We start from the raw sequence: 16249 nt of genomic DNA, 5'->3' as shown, positions 1-16249 counted from the left end.
AATGTCAACTCCAGAGGAAGGAGGAGCCAGACAGGGGAGGCCGCGGAGACGGCCTGGAAAAGGCATCAGAGAGGGGCGGGCTTTATTAACAGCCGGTGTAAAAACCAGATGGGTGCGCCCTGCTCCCACCTGGGGGGGGGGGAGAGGGGGGGACACTGGGCTGCTCTGTCTGTCGCCTCCTCCTCCTCCTCCTCCTCCTCCTCCTCCTCGCAGCCTCTCCAGGAGACGGCTCCCCGGCAAGGCTCTGCTCCGCTGCTTCAAACACGGGCATCAAACCCCACCCCGCTTGTGGGGGAACCCCTGTCCCAAGTCCTAACTCTTGGGGGGGTCACACTTGTCCGGCTTCCTCTCCTCCGGTGGCGGAGCGGCTCCCAGGCCGGGGGCTGGGGAGGTACAGATCTTGCAGTGAGACAGGCGGGAGGGCTCTCGGCACAGATGGAGGCCAGAGGCGGGCAGGCCACCCTCTGAGTTCACACACCACACACACGGGCCTCTGCCTGGGGTGGGCCCTGGGCGAGGCTGGGGATGCGCGCAGGGAGGAGGTGAACCTGCCCGCGCACAGTAGGTGGTCACGCGCACAGTAGGTGCTCGGGCCGGAGTCACAGGTCCTTGCTGAACTCCCTCACCAGCGCGTAGCCCATGCAGCCCCAGCTCCCTTCGGCCTGGTAGCCGCAGCCCTCCAGCATGCCCGCCACGCCCCAGGCCGCCACGGCCACGGGCACCACCAGGCGGGCCCGGCGCTCGCCGGCGCCCCCCGCCCAGGCCCGCGCCCGGGCCTCGGCGAAGGCCAGCAGCCGCCGGCCCACGCCCTGGCGGCGGTGCCAGCGGGAGACGGAGAGGCGGGTGACCCGGGCCCCGCCCCCCGTGTGGGAGCCGGGGGCCAGGGCCAGGACCCCGCACACGTCCCCCGAGCCGCGCACCGCCACCCAGGGCCCCCCCAGGCCGCCCGGCGGGGGCAGCGAGCCCCAGCGGGCCCGCAGGCCCAGCTTCAGGGCCACCACGGCCAGCAGCACGGGCAGCAGCAGGGCCAGGGCGAAGGAGGCCAGGACGAAGCGCAGGCCGCTGCTGGCCGCCGCCAGGAGCAGCAGGGTGGGCGGCCGCGTCAGGGCGTGCAGGGCCACGCGGTTCTCCGTGTCCCTCACGCCGGCCTGCGGGGGGGGGGGGGGGGGTCAGAGCCAGGGGCCTGGCCTTCCGTTACACCAGGGTCCCTGTGGGCACCGGGACTAGGAGAGGGGGCGCCTGAGAGGGGGACCCAAAGGGGAAGAGAAGGCATGAGGGTGGCCCTGTGGAAGAGGAGCCCGCGCACAGTAGGTGGTTGTGCGCACAGTAGGACCACTTGCTCTAGGCACCGGCCAACACCACACGTGACACACTGGGCTTGGCATGAGTGAGCGAGCCAGGGACACCCACATCCGGGGAGGGTCAAACAGGAGGCACCAGGGAAGGCCGAGGTCAGGACGGGACAACTGGACAGGGGACTGTCCAGGCCAGACACCGCGCATGCTCTGGACGCGGGAGAGGAGCCCGGAGCGCAGGGCTGAGGCCCGGCCGCTGCTCTGAAGAGTGCGGGGTGGGAGGCGGAGTCCCCCAGAGCCCGGGCGTTATTACAAGCTCCGGACGGGAGGGAAGGGAGGCGCCAGAGGGAGAGGGGGCCGCGCTGGAGGCGCCCCGGGAGGAGCCCGCCTCTCCGGGCCGGGCCGGGCCCTCACCTTCAGCATCTCCAGCACCAGGGCCTTCTCATCCTCCCTCATCTCCCGCACCGACAGGTGGCTGGGGGCCATGGCAGCCCCGCGCACCTGGGGGGAGCAAGGTCAGCATCAGGCAGGCCCTCTGGTCCCCACGCGCCCCCGACGAGGGCGCTGAGCATCCCGGGGGACCCCCCCTCCACCCAGCGACCTTCCTGCCGTCTCCCGGGTCCGCACCCCCACCCAGGGGCCGTGGTGTTCGGCGATCCGCCCCCAAATGCCCCACCACGTGGACGCCAGCCAGCACGGGGCTCCCTCCTGGGCTGCGGGGCTGCCCTGCGGGGCGGGGGGGGGGGGTCGGCGAACCCCCGCCCGCGGCCGGGCAAGGACCGCGCTCCCCACGCCCCTCCCACAGTCGCCGCAGGACAAGGACCTGCAAACACCCCCGCGAGCCGCTCTGATCCGTTAAGGTGTAGGGGTGCAGGGTCGAGAAGGGGGGGGTGGGGGACCGCTGGCGGAAGTGACGTCAGACTCGCGCACTGTGGGGGCGGGGCGGTACCTACAAGGCCTTAGCAACTGTTGCCAGGCTCCCCGGCACCTGTGCGCGGCGGAAGGGCTAAGGCGGCGAGGAGCCTCCGCGGGGATGGGGTCGGGAGGGACAGAGCAGGGATCAGCCCGCAGGACGATGGGGGCGGACACCGGCGGGGAGCGGTACTTACCGGCCGTGGAGGGGGTTCGCACGCTCGCTCCCGGGTTGCTAAGCAACCGGAGCGTGGTGTAGGGGCGCTGACGGGAGCGATGGATGCTCATTGGTCATCCGTCTCGGGCTGCGTCACCCTCCTGAGCTCACTGGCTCCCGAACTCGCCCACCCGGGGGCCCTCCGTCCCCGCCCGCTGTGCTCGGCGCCCTGGGGTGCAGGCATCCTCCAGGCACCGCTCCGAGGGGGGGTGTGGGTGAGGAACAGGTGGGCCAGGGTTCTAGAGTCCACACCCCCCCCCCTCTAGTGACGGGCATCCTTAGAGGGTAACCAGCTCCAAGGCGCCTGCAAGCCGCATGCAGGAGTGAGCTCCAGGTCCCAGGCCGTGGCTATGGCCACGACATGCCCCCACCCCACCCCACCGGACCGCCCCCACCCCAATAAAACAGCGCGCAGGCCAGGAGACTCTGGTCTTTATTAGCGGCCCGGCCGCACTCTCCGTTCCCCCGGCCCGGTCCAGCCCAGCCCGTGTGCCTGGGTCTGAGAGGCGGGAAAGGGACCAGTGGTTCCGCTTAAAATGTGTGCACCAGCTGGACCGCGGGCAGGGTCTGGACAATCTGGATGGAGGGCAGGCCCTGCGCGGCCATGCCCCCCGGCGCGGCCCCGGAGGGGACCACGTGCACCATCTGGGAGGCGGGAGCCGCGGGGAGGCCGGCGGGGGCCGGGGCGGGGCTGGGCGGCGGCGGGGCCAGCAGCTGCAGCGTGGCGGCCCCGCCCCCCACGCCGCTGTGGTCCAGCAGCTCGGAGGCCGGGGCGCTGCGGATGATGAGCAGCTTCTGCCCGGGAGGCCCGGGGGCCGGCGGCTCGGCCAACCCCGAGGGCAGGGTCTCCACCTCCTGCACGCACAGCTGGGTCTGCTCCCCGTCCGCCCCGCTCAGCACCAGGACGCTCTGCAGGCCCTCGTCCGTCTGCAGCGTCTCGAAGAGCACGTCCTGCACCACGCCCGCGGCGGCCTCGCCCTCCCCGGGGTCCCCGGGCCCGGGGCCCGCCAGCAAGTCCTCGGCAGCCCCACTCTGGACCACCAGCAGGTTGGGGGCCTCAGTGGTCACAGCCCCGCCGCCGGGATTGGACAGCTGGCCGGCCACCGGCTGGAGCTGCACCGTGGTCACCTCCTGCGCCGGCTGGAGCTGGACGGTGGTCACCTCTGGGGCTGGCTGGAGCTGGACGGTGGTCACTTCCGGGGCTGGCCGCAGGGGCTGGAGCTGGACCCCACTCACTTCCGGCGGCCCTCCGTCCCCGCCGCCCACATTCTGCAAGAGGATGAGGCTCTGCCCGGCGCCGTTAGCCCCCACGCTGCCCGCTCCCTGCACCCCCAGCCCCCCAGGGCCCGGCAGCCAGACTACTCCAGGCCCCTGCCCGGCCTTCCCCACCGCCCGCAGGCCCTGCCGCGCCTGGCCACCTCCGGCCCCCGCACTGGGGGAGGGCAACAGGATGAGCTTGGGGGGCGGGGGCGGGGGTGGGGGCGTGGGGGGCTGCACGCTGCTGGGGATGAGCTGCAGGCCCTGGGCGGTCTGCACCAGGAGGAACGTCTGCGAGTTGGGGGCTGCGGGGCCCAGGGGCGGGGCCTGGCCCGGGCCCCCGGCCACCTCCAGGGACAGCGTGGCCTGGAGGTGGGGGAGCACGTGCACGTCCTGGGTGGCCGGCGGGGCCGGGGCGGCGGCCAGCGGGGCGGGCGCCGGGGGGCCGGCGGCGGGCGCGGCGGGGGCGGGCGGGGCGTGCGTCCTCAGGTGCCGCTGCAGGTAGGCGGCCATGACGAAGCTGCGGCCGCAGACGGGGCAGGAGAAGGGGCGCTCGGCCGAGTGGGTGCGCTGGTGCAGCAGCAGGTTGGAGGAGTGCGTGAAGGTCTTGGGGCAGAGCAGGCAGCGGAAGGGCCGCTCGCCCGTGTGCACGCGCTGGTGCTGCCGCAGGTTGGAGGTCTGCGCGAAGCTCTTGCCGCACACGCCGCACGCGTGGGGCCGCTCGCCCGTGTGCACGTGGCGGTGGCGCCGCAGGCACGACGTGTTGCGGAAGGCCTTGCCGCACTCGCCGCAGGCGTAGGGCCGCTCGCCCGTGTGCAGCCGCAGGTGGTACTGGTAGTGCGACGACCACTTGAAGGTGAGGCCGCACTGGCCGCACGTGAACGCGCGCAGGCCCGTGTGCACGCGCTGGTGGATGGCCAGCAGCGACGAGCGCTTGAAGGCCTTGCCGCACTCGCCGCACTGGTAGGGCCGCTCGCCCGTGTGGTCCCGCAGGTGGTAGCGCAGCCCCGAGGAGCCCTTGAAGGCCTTGCCGCACTCGGCGCACTTGTAGGGCCGCTCGGCGGCGGCGGGCGCGGGCGGCGGGGCGGGCGGCGGCGGGGCGGGCGTGGCGGGCGCCAGCGGCTCCTGCGGGCAGGTGACCTCGGCCGCCTCGGCCTGCGGGGGCGGGCGCCCGGCCGCCGCCTCCTCCACGTGGCACTGCTGGTGCGCCAGGAGGCTGGCCAGCTGCGGGAAGGCGCCGTCGCAGCTGCCGCAGCGGAAGGCCTGCCCGCCCGCCGCGCCGTGGCTGTGCTGGTGGCGGGAGAGGCCGGCCACCGTCCGGAAGGACTTCCCGCAGGGCAGGCAGGCGAAGCCGGGGGCGGCGGCGGGCGGGGGCTGCGGCTGTGGGGCTGCCGTCGGCGGGGCCGCCTTGGGGGTCTCCGGGGGCGCGTCCGGGGGCGCGGGCGGCGCCTCGGGCCCCGGGCAGGGCTGGTGCTCCAGCAGCAGGTCCTCGCTGCCGAAGCCCAGCTCGCAGCCGGCGCAGCGGTACACCAGCTCCACCGTGGTCTCGGCCGCGGCCAGGAAGAGCTCGGGCAGCGCAGGCGGGGGCGCGGGCGGCGGGGGCGCGGGCGGGCTGGGCGCGGGCAGGGCCGGCTGCAGGTAGGCGTCCGGGAAGACCTTGGGCGGCGGGGGCGCGGGGGCGGGCGCGGGCGCGGGGGCGGCCCCGTGGGTGCGCTGGTGCAGCTGCAGGTTGGAGGAGTGCGTGAAGGTCTTGGGGCAGAGCGGGCAGCGGAAGGGCCGCTCGCCCGTGTGCACGCGCTGGTGCTGCCGCAGGTTGGTGCTCTGCGTGAAGCTCTTGCCGCACACGCCGCAGCTGTAGGGCCGCTCGCCCGTGTGCACGTGGCGGTGGCGCCGCAGGCTGGACGAGTTCTTGAAGGCCTTGGGGCAGTCGGGGCACGGGTAGGGCCGCTCGCCCGTGTGCTGGCGCAGGTGGTACTGGTAGTGCGACGACCACTTGAAGGCCTGGCCGCACTGGCCGCAGGTGAAGGCGCGCAGGCCCGTGTGCACGCTGCGGTGGATCTGCAGCAGCGACGAGCGCTTGAAGGCCTTGGGGCAGTCGGGGCACTGGTAGGGCCGCTCGCCCGTGTGGCCGCGCTGGTGGTAGAGCAGGGCGGACGAGCCCTTGAAGGCCTTGGGGCAGTCGGGGCACTTGTAGGGCCGCTCGCCCGTGTGCGTGCGCTGGTGGTGCAGGAGCCGCGAGGACCAGCGGAAGGACTTGCCGCACTCGCCGCACTCGTACTGGGCGGCCGGGGCCGGCGCGGCGGGGCCCGGCTTCTCCCCGGCGCCCTCCGCGGTGGAGGCCGGCGCCATGTCCGCGTGGGAGCCGACCATCACACCTGGGGGGGGGGGTTCCGGGTGAGGGGAGGGTGCTGCCCCCCCACCCACACGCAGGGTCATCTCCGCTCCAACCCATGCAGGCCCCGCCCACCCACCGCAGTGCAGAGCCGCCCTTGCGATCGCGGCCCCGCGACCCCGTCTGCCCCGGGATGCGAGACTTCCGGTGCTAAACTTCCGGCAAATTGGGACCCAGGGGGCTCCTGGCCTTAGGTCAGCCATCTCCGGGGGCTGGGCCTGGCCTGCAGGGCTGTGCTCAGTGTCCTTAAAGGCGGGGTCTCCCCAGCACTCCCCAGGCTGAAACTCCTCAGACCCGAGGTCCCTCTCCCTGAGAGGACTCCTTCCTCCCCCCACCTCTGCTCTGCCCCCCTCAGATTGCAGGCCCCCAACACCTTTGCGCAGCGGAAGCCCCTGCAAGCTCCGCCCCCTCCACCACCGCCTACCCACCCAGCACCCCTCGTGGTACCCGCCAGGAGTTCCCTGCACCCGCAGCTCTCCCGTCCACTGACCTCAGCCTGTGCCTCCGCCCCACCCCGGCCTCCCTGCCCCTCTCCCAGCATCAGGGCTGCCGGCTCCCTTGCAATCATGCCCTTGGGTTCCTGGGCTTCTCCCCGGTGCCCTGGCCCAGGCCACACGGGCCATGGCCGGTTGTGAGGTTGTGGACGGGACCGGCAGGCGCTCCCAGCAGCAGGAGGGGGAGGCCAGGGATGCTGCCTGCACCCCAGGGCGCCCGGGCAGGGCCCCACGGCAGAGTGACGCGGGTCAGTGCCAGCGGGGCTGAGGCTGGGAAGCCCGCACTGTCCGCTCCCCACCGCTTGCCTCTGGGCCCACCTATCGCCACGTTCCTCATGGCCTGGGCCTGCCCATCCGTGTCACCACCAGCTGTCTCTCACCTTTTTCAAACACAGGTATTTGTACTGATGTCAGAGAGGAAGGGAGAGGGAGAGGAGAGAAACATCAAGGATGAGAGAGAATTATCGATCCGCTGCCTCCTGCACACACACACACACACACACACACAAACACACCCCACCCCAAGTCTGAAACCCAGGCTTGTGCCCTGACCTGGAATCCAGCCGTGACCTTCTGGTTGGTAGGTTGATGCTCAAGCACTGAGCCACATTGGCCAGCTGTCTCTCATCTTTTAAAACCATCACGCCTTGCCCCACTGCCCAGCTCGTGTGGCTCAATGGCTGCACGTCAACCTATGAACCTGGAGGTCAAAGTTTGATTCTGGCTCGGGGCACATAACCTGAGCTGCAAGCTCAATGGCCAGTGGGGGGCGTCCAGGAGGCAGGCGATTCTCTCTCATCATTGATGTTTCTATCTCTCCCTTCCTCTCTGAAATCAACACAAATATGTTTTGTTTTGTTGTTTTTTTAAAACCTTCGGCCTTGGCCGGTGTGGCTCAGTGGATAGAGCCTCGGCCTGAGTACTGAAAGGTCCCAGCCAAGTGCACATGCTGGGTTGCAGGCTTGATCCCCAGTAGGGGGCGTGTAGGAGGCATCGAATCAATGATTCTCATTGTTGATGCTTCTATCTATCCCTCTCCCTTCCTCTCTGAAATCAATAAAAACATATTTAAAAAAATAATAAAGTGTAAGCACGTCCTTTTAAAGAGAGAGTTCTCCCAGGACACTGCCCGTGCGGTTCAGAAGGCCCGGCATGCCTCAAAGGAGAGGCATCCTGCTCTGGAAGGGCCAAGGCCCAACTTATCCAGTAAAGAGCACCCCTTGCTGCCGGGACCGGTTTGGCTCAATGGATAGAGCGTCGGCTTGGGGACTGAAGGGTCCCGGGTTCGATTCCGGTCAAGGGCATGTACCTTGGTTGTGGGCATATCCCCAGTAGGGGGTGTGCAAGAGGCAGCTGATCGATGACTCTCTCTCATCGATGTTTCTAACTCTATCTCTCTCCCTTCCTCTCTGTATAAAATCAATAAAAAATATATTTAAAAAAAAAAAAAAAAGAGCACCCCTTGCAAAGGGTCGGACCACGCCCTTCCATCAGGCCTGACTTCCCCTTTAAGAGGGTGTTCCTACTGCACCCCAATCTCCATCTTTGTTGAGCTAAAGCACATCTGGATGCCCAAACTTTTTCTGTAAATGTCTTCGCCACTGTCACAGGCCTTTGATAATCCTTTTGTGGGGGACAGGGGGAGAATGAAAGCAGGAAGGATCTGCCCCGCCCCTTTTAAAAGCAACCTCTAGCCCTTTAAGTGGGCGGAGCCGGCCCGGCCGATAAAAGTCGGAGGTGAATTAGCGCCCTTCCCTTTAAAGCATCCCTTCCGGTTTCACGCTCGCCGCTTCCCCAACGTCTCCGCCCTCCGGTCCCTCCCCCCACCCCACCCCTCCGGTCTCTCACCTGCGGTCCGGACCCGGGGAACGAGCGGAGACCCAGAGACCTCCCGCGGGGGCCGACGGGAAGGCGGAGCCCGGGCGGCGGCGGTGCAGGAGTGGGGGGCCGGGGAGGGGGGCGGGGGCGCGCGCCCTCCCAACGGCCCCCGGCGCGAGGCACCCAACCTTTATCGGCGGCCACTCGCGCACACAAACCCCGACGTCGCCGTTGGTGCGTCACGACGCCACGTGCACCGAAGCCTCATCCTCGCCCCTCCCATTGGCTTCTGGCCTTGGCGGCCGCTTCCCGGGCTCCTAGGGCGCAAGGCATCCTGGGAGTTGTAGTTCTTCTCGGACCCCGACTAACGGGTCTTGGACAGAGGTGTGGGGGTCAGTCCAAGGAAAAGCAGGGTCTGGGTGCAGGATCAGACGCCCCCCCTTATCAGTACTGATCCCTTCTCATCTGTGACAAGAGACCCTCCTCCGAGGTGTGGCTCGGGCAAGCCTCGCCCACTAGGGGTGTGGTCAGTCGTCGTCACTGGTCGCCACGCCCAAGCCCTGGGGCTCCCTTCCCAGACCTGAGACAAGCAGGGATTGCAGCCTGAAGAGGTCACCCGAGTTCAAGGTCCCGGCCTCCCGCTGCGGGCCTGGGTGCGGTTGTGCGGGAGTCCGCGCCCTGCAGAGCGGGGGCGGCCCAGGCACCGAGTCCGAGCCCCAGACTGCTCCCTGCTTCCCAAGCTCAGCCCCGCGCTGGCCTCGGCTTGCAGCCACTCGGATGGACTTTGCTGCGGGTCATGCAACAGGGTGTCTCTGCCCGGACAATAGTGACATTTGGGCTCGATCAGGCAGTCAGCAGCATCCCTGGCCTCCACGCAAAAGGGCCTATAGAGCCCTAGCCAGTTTGGTTCAATGGATAGCGTGTCAGACTGTGGACTGAAGGGTCCCGGGTTCGATTCCGGTCGCGGGCTCTACCCCTAGTAGAGCACATGCAGGAGGCAGGCAATCAATGATTCTCTCTCGTCATTGATGTTTCTATCTCTCTCTCCCTCTCCCTTCCTCTCTGAACTCAATAAAGAGATATTTAAAAAAAAAAAAAAAAAAAAAAAAAAAAACAGCCAATAGCACCCCCCATCCATCCGGTTCCCCTGCCCCATACCTGACAGCTGTCGCCACCCTGATGACGGCCACTGCTCCCAGGCCTTCCCCTCAGCCAGAGTGCTGTCCCTAAGACCCAAAGGCCCTCCTACCCCTAGCCCAGTGGTCGGCAAACTCATTAGTCCACAGAGCCGAATATCAACAGCACAACGACTGAAATGTCTTTGGAGAGCCACATTTTTTAAACAAACTTCTTCTAATGCCACTTCTTCAAAATAGTCTCTCCCAGACGTGTTTTTGTTTGTTTGGTTTGTTTTTATTTTTTATAGAGAGGAAGAGGAAGGGAGAGGGATAGAGTTAGAAACATCGATCAGCTGCCTGCTGCACACCCCCCCTCCCCCCCCCACACACACACACACTCCCCCTACTGGGGATGTGCCCACAACCAAGGTACATGCCCTTGACCGGAATCGAACCTGGGACATTTCGGTCCACAGGCCGACGCTCTATCCACTGAGCCACACCAGTTTGGTCTCTGTACGTTTTTACAGACGGAGTCTGTCTGGGGCTGGGGGAGGGACGCCGCAGAGAAGCAGGTGGAGGCGGGAGGGTCAGGCCTGGGCTGGGCTTCGGGCTGGTCCTAATGCCTGGGCGTCCCCCTCCCCAGACTGGAAGGGGATGAGGGGTGGGGTCTCCCACAGTGCGGCTCTGTTCCCGGTCCCCGTGGGGGCGTGCAGAGGCAGTCATTCAGTGATTCTTCATCATGGATGTTTCCCTTCCTCTCTGGAATCAATTAAAAAATAAAATAAAAAATAAAAAGATGCAGGAGCCATGGAGGGTGCCTCTGGAAGCCGGAGAACTAAGGGCACGGTCTCCCCTGTGGACTGAAGGGTCCTGGGTTTGATTCCGGTCGCGGGCTCTACCCTTCAATCCGGGACCCTTCAATCCAGGCTCGGGAAACACCTGGATTCCAGCCCCTGAGAACCCCCCCTCCCCACTCCTGACCTGAGAACTGAGGGGAGGGCTGTGCGATGAGCTCCAGGTGTGCCACAGCGTTCACCCACCTCCTGATCTCCCCCCACCCACCTTCCCTCCCCTGACCTCCCCCTTCTTTTTTTTTTTTTTTAATATATTTTATTGATTTTTCACAGAGAGGAAGAGAGAAGGATAGAGAGTTAGAAACATCAATGAGAGAGAATCATCGATTAGTTGCCTCCTGCACACTCCCCACTGGGGATGTGCCCGCAACTAAGAAACATGCCCCTGACCGGAATCGAACCCGGGACCCTTCAGTCCGTAGGCCGACTCTCTATCCACTGAGCAAAACCGGTTCTGGCACCTCCCCCTTCCTGAGCTCACACCCCTCCTGGGCTCCCACACCCCCTACTGCCTCTCAGAGCAACAGCGGCCAGGACAGCTGCCACCCGCCAGCACCCTGCACCTACGACCCAGAGGCAAGAGGACCCCATCCCCGCCCGGCCTGCACCCCAGCCCCCCTCCCTCCCAGCCTGCACCCCAGCCCCCTCCCCCCTCCCTCCCAGCTCCCTCCCCCCTCCCTCCCAGCCTGCACCCCAGCCTCCAGCCCCTCCTTCCCAGCCTGCACCCCAGCCCCTACCCCCTCCCTCCCAGCCCCCACCCCTGCCTCCCCCGCCCCTGCCCCCTAATCGAGGGCCCTCCACGCTAACCGCTGCGGTTGACTCAGCCCTGCCCTCGCCTCCGCCACGCGAGCCCTTTGTCACCTTAATTGGCATCTCCAGGCGCCTCGCTCTGCGCCACCCGCCACGGGCCCAGATCCCAGATCCCGGGGCCAGCTATGTGCTAATTGGGCCCTCCCCGCTCAGCGCTCAGCCCCCTCCCTATGTCAGCCGTCCCCCCCCCCCCACACACACACACTGTCCCTCGGACCCGGGCCAGCTCCCAGGACACAGGGGCAGGAGGGCACAGGGGGGACGCCCCGTCCTCATTCCCTGAGCCCTGCCCCCTCCCCAGGCCCCCCCGCCAGTCCTCTCCGCAGCCCTGAGCCCAGTCTGGCCGCCCGCCTCTCCACTCCGATTTGGGGGAGCTCTCTGATCAGCAGGGACACAGAAGACAGTCACCCCGGGGCGCCCAGGCCATGCACCCCGGGGCGCCCGCCGCCCCTGGGGTGTCGGAGCCCACCCCCCGCGAGCTGTGCGCCTTTGTGAGCAGGGCGGCCACCCACATGCTGCGGGCCCTGCACCCCCGGCGGCCCCGGCCCCCCAAAAGGAGGCCCAACCACCGGCGGTTCCTGCACAATCAGATCTGCAGGTGAGCGGGCGGGGAGAGGGGGTAGGGGGAGGGGCCGGGGCCCTGAGTCTGGGGCGAGGAGCGGCCCCCAGGGCTGGGAGCTGTCAACACTCAGGGATTCGTTTATATATATTAAAATATGTTTATTGATTTTGTACAGAGAGGAAGGGAGAGGGATAGACAGTTAGAAACATCGGTCAGCTGCCTCCTGCACACTCCCTCTGGGGATGTGCCCACTGAAAGATGAAACAGAGAGGGCCGGAGACCGGGATGGCAGGACACAGGCTTTATTGAGAAGAGTACCACTGCCAGCTGCTTCCAGAGAAACAGAGAGGAAGAGAGTGAGGGCCAGGGTCCATGTACTTTGAAGGGGAGATAGGGGATGGGGTTTAGGGCACTCAGCACACGCTGATTAGTGATTAGGGACCTAGGGACTTAGGGTATTTGGCCGGCGCTGATGGGTGGTTCAGAGCTCAGGAATGTCTGGCCGCAGGTGGGGTTTGCGTCCCTCCATCAACTGGAGGAAGGGAGGACCTATCACCCCCAACCAAGACACATGCCCTTGACCGGAATCGAACCTGGGACCTTTCAGTCCACAGGCTGATGCTCTATCCACTGAACTAAACCGATTTCGGCGAATGTATTTATATTTTTATTGATTTCAGAGAGGAAGGGAGAGGGAGAGAGAGAAGCATCCATGATCAGAGAGAATCATGGATGGGCTGCCTCCTGCACGCCCCACCCTGGGGGTCAAGCCCACAACCTGGGCAGGAGCCCTGACTGGGAATGGAAACCTGACCTCCTAATGCTGCTGTCGGCAAACTGCGGCTCCAGAGCCCCATGCGGCTCTTTGGCACCTTGAGAGTGGCTCTTCCACAAAATGCCACGGCCTGGGCGAGTCTACTTTAAAGAAGTGGCATTAGAAGAAGTTTAAATTAGCCCTAACCAGTGTGGCTCAGTGGCTAGAGCCTCGGCCTGCGGACTGAAGGGTCCCGGGTTCGATTCTGGTCAAGGGCATGTATCTTGGTTGCGGGCACATCCCCAGCAGGAGGTGTGCAGGAAGCGGCTGATTGATGTTTCTAACTCTATCCCTCTCCCTTCCTCTCTGTAAAAAATCAACAAAATATATATTTTAAAAAATCAGTAAATGTCAAAAGTGTGCAGGTGCTGGCAGAGAGGGGCTCACACACCTGGACCTGCCCGACCCCGGAGGAGGGACCGGGGGCAGGGAGGCAGCACAGGGGAGGAGGGGGGGGGAGCAGGGAGGGACCCCCGCTCCCCGGCTGGGGCCCAGGAGGCGCTCCCCCAGCCGATGCCCAGATGCCCGTCTCCCTCCGCAGGCAGTTTGCCAGGATCGAGGCTGCCACCCAGCGCCTGGCCCTGTCCATCCTGTCCCAGGAGGCGCCTCCCCGGAGACCGCTGCCCCGCAGACCGCCCCCGCCACCCCCGTCCCCCTTCCTGGGCGTGGCCCGCGCCCTGGCCCCCAGCGAGGAGGCGCCCCGGGCCGGCCCCCGCCTGAGCCTGGCCGCGCTGGAGGCCTCGGGCCTGGACCTCCTCCCCAGCATCGAGCTCTCCCCGGAGCCGGAGCCGGCCCCGGTGCCCGCCGGCCCTTCCCGGCCTGCAGGCGGCCAGCCAGACCTCCCGGAGGGCCTGCGCCCCTGCGCCCCCCTGCCCCTGCCCCCGCACCCGCACCCGCCTGGCCTGCGGGGCGGGCCCCAGCTCCTGGCCTCCGAGGGCGCCTGGGGGGGCCGGTGGGAGGTGATGCCCTGTGCTCACCTTTCTCAGGGGGACCCTGAGGGCTGGGCGGCCCCTGAGGACTGGGGCGCCTCTGAGGACTGGGGGGCCTGGTTCCCATGACGCCCAGACACAGCCCAGCTCAGGCCCTGCACCAGCCCGAGGCCCCCCCCAGGACAGCTCGGCAGCCCCCAGCCCCTCCCACTCCTCTCCTGGCGACTTCTGGGAAAAGGGCCCAAGGCCAGACCCCCCCACCCCCAGCCTGGGCCTCACCTCTGCCTCTTCCAGGCAGGCCCCTCCTGCTGTCCCCCCTCCTCCTCCTCCCTTCCTTCTCCCCAGCCCCCTGTCGCCCCGGCTCATCTCTGCCTGACGTCTGGTCTCATCTCATTTATTCGCAAGGATGCATGGAGTACCTACTGTGTGCTGGGATTCAGCTGTGAATAAAATAAAGGACATCTCTGCGTTTGTGGAGTTCACATTGGGGGAGGGGTGGAGATCAGGGGACTGACAAAAATTAAAGCATGCTTGCTTTAAAAAAATTCTTTTAAATATATTTTATTGACTTTTTAGAGGGAGAGGAAGAGAGAGTTAGAAACATTGATCAACTGCCTCTTGCACACCCCTTACTGGGGATGTGCCCAAAACCAACGTACATGCCCTTGACCGGAATTGAACCCGAGACCCTTGAGTCCACAGACCAACGCTCTATCTACTGAGCCAAACTGGTTTCGGAAAGCATGCTTACTTTTTAAATATATATATTTTATTGATTTGTTACAGAGAGGAAGGTAGGGGGGAGAGACTTAGAAACATCAATGAGAGCCCTAACTGGTTTGGCTCGGTGGATAGAGCGTCGGCCTGGGGACTGACGGGTCCCGGGTTCGATTCTGGTCAAGGGCATGTACCTTGGTTGTGGGCCCATCCCCAGCGGGGGGTGTGCAAGAGGCAGCTGATCGATGACTCTCTCTCATCGATGTTTCTAACTCTCTGTCCTCCCTTCTTCTTTGTAAAAATAAATTAAATATATATATATTTTTTAATATATTTTATTGATTTTGTACAGAGAGGAAGGGAGAGAGATAGAGAGTCTGAAATATCGATGAGAGAGAGTCATCGATCAGCTGCCTCTTGCACACCCCCTACTGGGGATATGCCCGCAACCGAGGTACATGCCCTTGACTGGAATCGAACCTGGGACCTTTCAGTCCCCAAGCCGACGCTCTATCCATTGAGCCAAACCAGTCCCGGCAATAAATTAAATATTTTTTAAAAAAACCATCAATAAGAGAGAAACACAATCAGCTGCCTCCTGCACACCTCCCACCGGGGATGTGCCCACAACCAAGGTCCATGCCCTTGACCGGAATTGAACCCGGGACCCTTCAGTCCGTAGGCTGACGCTCTATCCACTTAGCCAAACCGGTTATGGCTACTTTTTAAAAATATATTTTTTTGTTAATGTCAGAGAGGAAGGGAGAAGGAGAAAGAGAGGTATATATAGAAGCATCAACGATGAGAGAAAATCGCTGATTGGCTGCCTCCTGCACGTCCCAGGCTGGGGATCAAGCCCACAATCCGGGAATATGACCAGAATCAAACCCAGGACCCTTCAGTCTGCCGGCCGATGCTCTATCCACTGAGCCACACCTGCTAGGGCTCTGCATACACTTTTTTATATATATATTTTTTATTGGTTTTGTACAGAGAGGAAGGGAGAGAGATAGAGAGTTAGAAAATCGATGAGAGTCTTCGATCAGCTGCCCCTTGCACACCCCCTACTAGGGATATGCCTGCAACCAAGGTACATGCCCTTGACCGGAATTGAACCCAGGACCCTTCAGTCCCCAAGCCGGCGCTCTATCCATTGAGCCAAACCGGTTTCGGCTATGCATACACTTTTAAACGCGAGATAAATCTCCAATTTTAGATTGGAATCAGGGTTCTGAAGAAGATAAAAAAAACTTCGACCTTACTGAGTGGTATCTGACAGCGGGTGGTCAGAGGAAGCCTTGAAGGACAAAGAAGAAACCGCCTGTGAGAAGGTCTGGGTTCCAGGCAGCAGGAACAGCACATGAAAAGGCCCTGGGGTGGAGCCTTGGGGAACAGCAGTGGGGCCAGCGTGGCTGGAGTGGAGCTAGTAGGGGACAGGGGGGGAGGGGGAGGGGAGAGGGGGAGGGTGACAAAGGCCGTGAACTAGGAGTAATTTGGATTTTATTCCAAGAACGAGGGGAAGTTCTCTCTGTGTCCCTCTCAACCCCATTTCCAAGCAAAAAGTCTACATACTAGGCCTAGCTGGTATGGCTCAGTGGATAGAGCCTCGGCCTGGGGACTGAAGGGTCCCAGGTTCAATTCTTGCCAAGGGCACAGGCCGGGGTTGCAGGCTCGGTCCCCAGTGGGGGCCGTGCAGGAAGCAGCTGATCCATGATTCTCTCTCATCATTGATGTTTCTATCTCCCTCTCCCTCTTCCTTCTTTTCTGAAATCAATAAAAATATATTTTAAAAAGTCTACATACTCTGACCCCCACCCTAGGAGGCAGGTGCTGTACAGATGGGGAAACAGAGGCTGCGGAGAACGCAGATTGAGGGGGATAGGGGCTGGGAGGATCTTTTTTGTTTGTTTTTTAATCCTCCTGCTTTTAGATAGAGTGGAAAGAGGCGGGGAAGGGGGAGAGAGAAACATCATGTGAGAGATTGCTTAGAGAGACTGGTAGCCAGCCTCCCCCACGTGCCACGACCGGGGCCAAGGATCGGGCCTGCAACCTAGGTA

At 64.3% G+C, this 16249-nt stretch overlaps 3 protein-coding genes across 5 annotated transcripts; 1 reads left to right on the top strand and 2 right to left on the bottom strand.

Moving 5' to 3' along the window:
* Positions 1-187: 187 nt before the first annotated feature.
* Positions 188-2733, bottom strand: NAT14 (N-acetyltransferase 14 (putative)). 2 transcript variants are annotated; one of them, XM_084906616.1, is made up of 3 exons: positions 2383-2733; positions 1710-1796; positions 188-1148 (listed from the first exon to the last, which is right to left on the bottom strand). In XM_084906616.1, the coding sequence occupies exons 2-3, from the start codon at positions 1779-1781 to the stop codon at positions 600-602; spliced, it is 621 nt and encodes a 206-aa protein (XP_084762742.1). In that variant the 5' UTR covers positions 1782-1796; positions 2383-2733; the 3' UTR covers positions 188-599. The 2 variants fall into 2 exon arrangements, with proteins under 2 accessions (XP_084762742.1, XP_084762741.1); XM_084906615.1 differs by having other exon boundaries at positions 1710-2733.
* Positions 2734-2844: 111 nt separating this feature from the next.
* ZNF628 (zinc finger protein 628) lies at positions 2845-8908 on the bottom strand. 2 transcript variants are annotated; one of them, XM_084906294.1, is made up of 2 exons: positions 8416-8908; positions 2845-6056 (listed from the first exon to the last, which is right to left on the bottom strand). In XM_084906294.1, the coding sequence occupies exon 2, from the start codon at positions 6049-6051 to the stop codon at positions 2956-2958; it is 3096 nt and encodes a 1031-aa protein (XP_084762420.1). In that variant the 5' UTR covers positions 6052-6056; positions 8416-8908; the 3' UTR covers positions 2845-2955. The 2 variants fall into 2 exon arrangements, with proteins under 2 accessions (XP_084762420.1, XP_084762421.1); XM_084906295.1 differs by lacking the exon at positions 8416-8908 and adding an exon at positions 6948-8392.
* A 2687-nt stretch (positions 8909-11595) lies between these two features.
* LOC311610294 (uncharacterized protein C19orf85) lies at positions 11596-13604 on the top strand (the record flags this gene model as incomplete). Its single annotated transcript, XM_084861354.1, has 2 exons — positions 11596-11768; positions 13088-13604. The coding sequence occupies 2 exons, from the start codon at positions 11596-11598 to the stop codon at positions 13602-13604; spliced, it is 690 nt and encodes a 229-aa protein (XP_084717480.1).
* Between the last annotated feature and the right edge of the window lie 2645 nt (positions 13605-16249).

Source organism: Pipistrellus hanaki (assembly GCF_964339955.1).
Source record: "Pipistrellus hanaki genome assembly, chromosome: 15".
Taxonomy (NCBI): domain Eukaryota; kingdom Metazoa; phylum Chordata; class Mammalia; order Chiroptera; family Vespertilionidae; genus Pipistrellus; species Pipistrellus hanaki.
The sequence above is the reverse complement of the archived record's forward strand: the minus strand, read 5'-3'. Positions and strand labels throughout refer to the sequence as shown.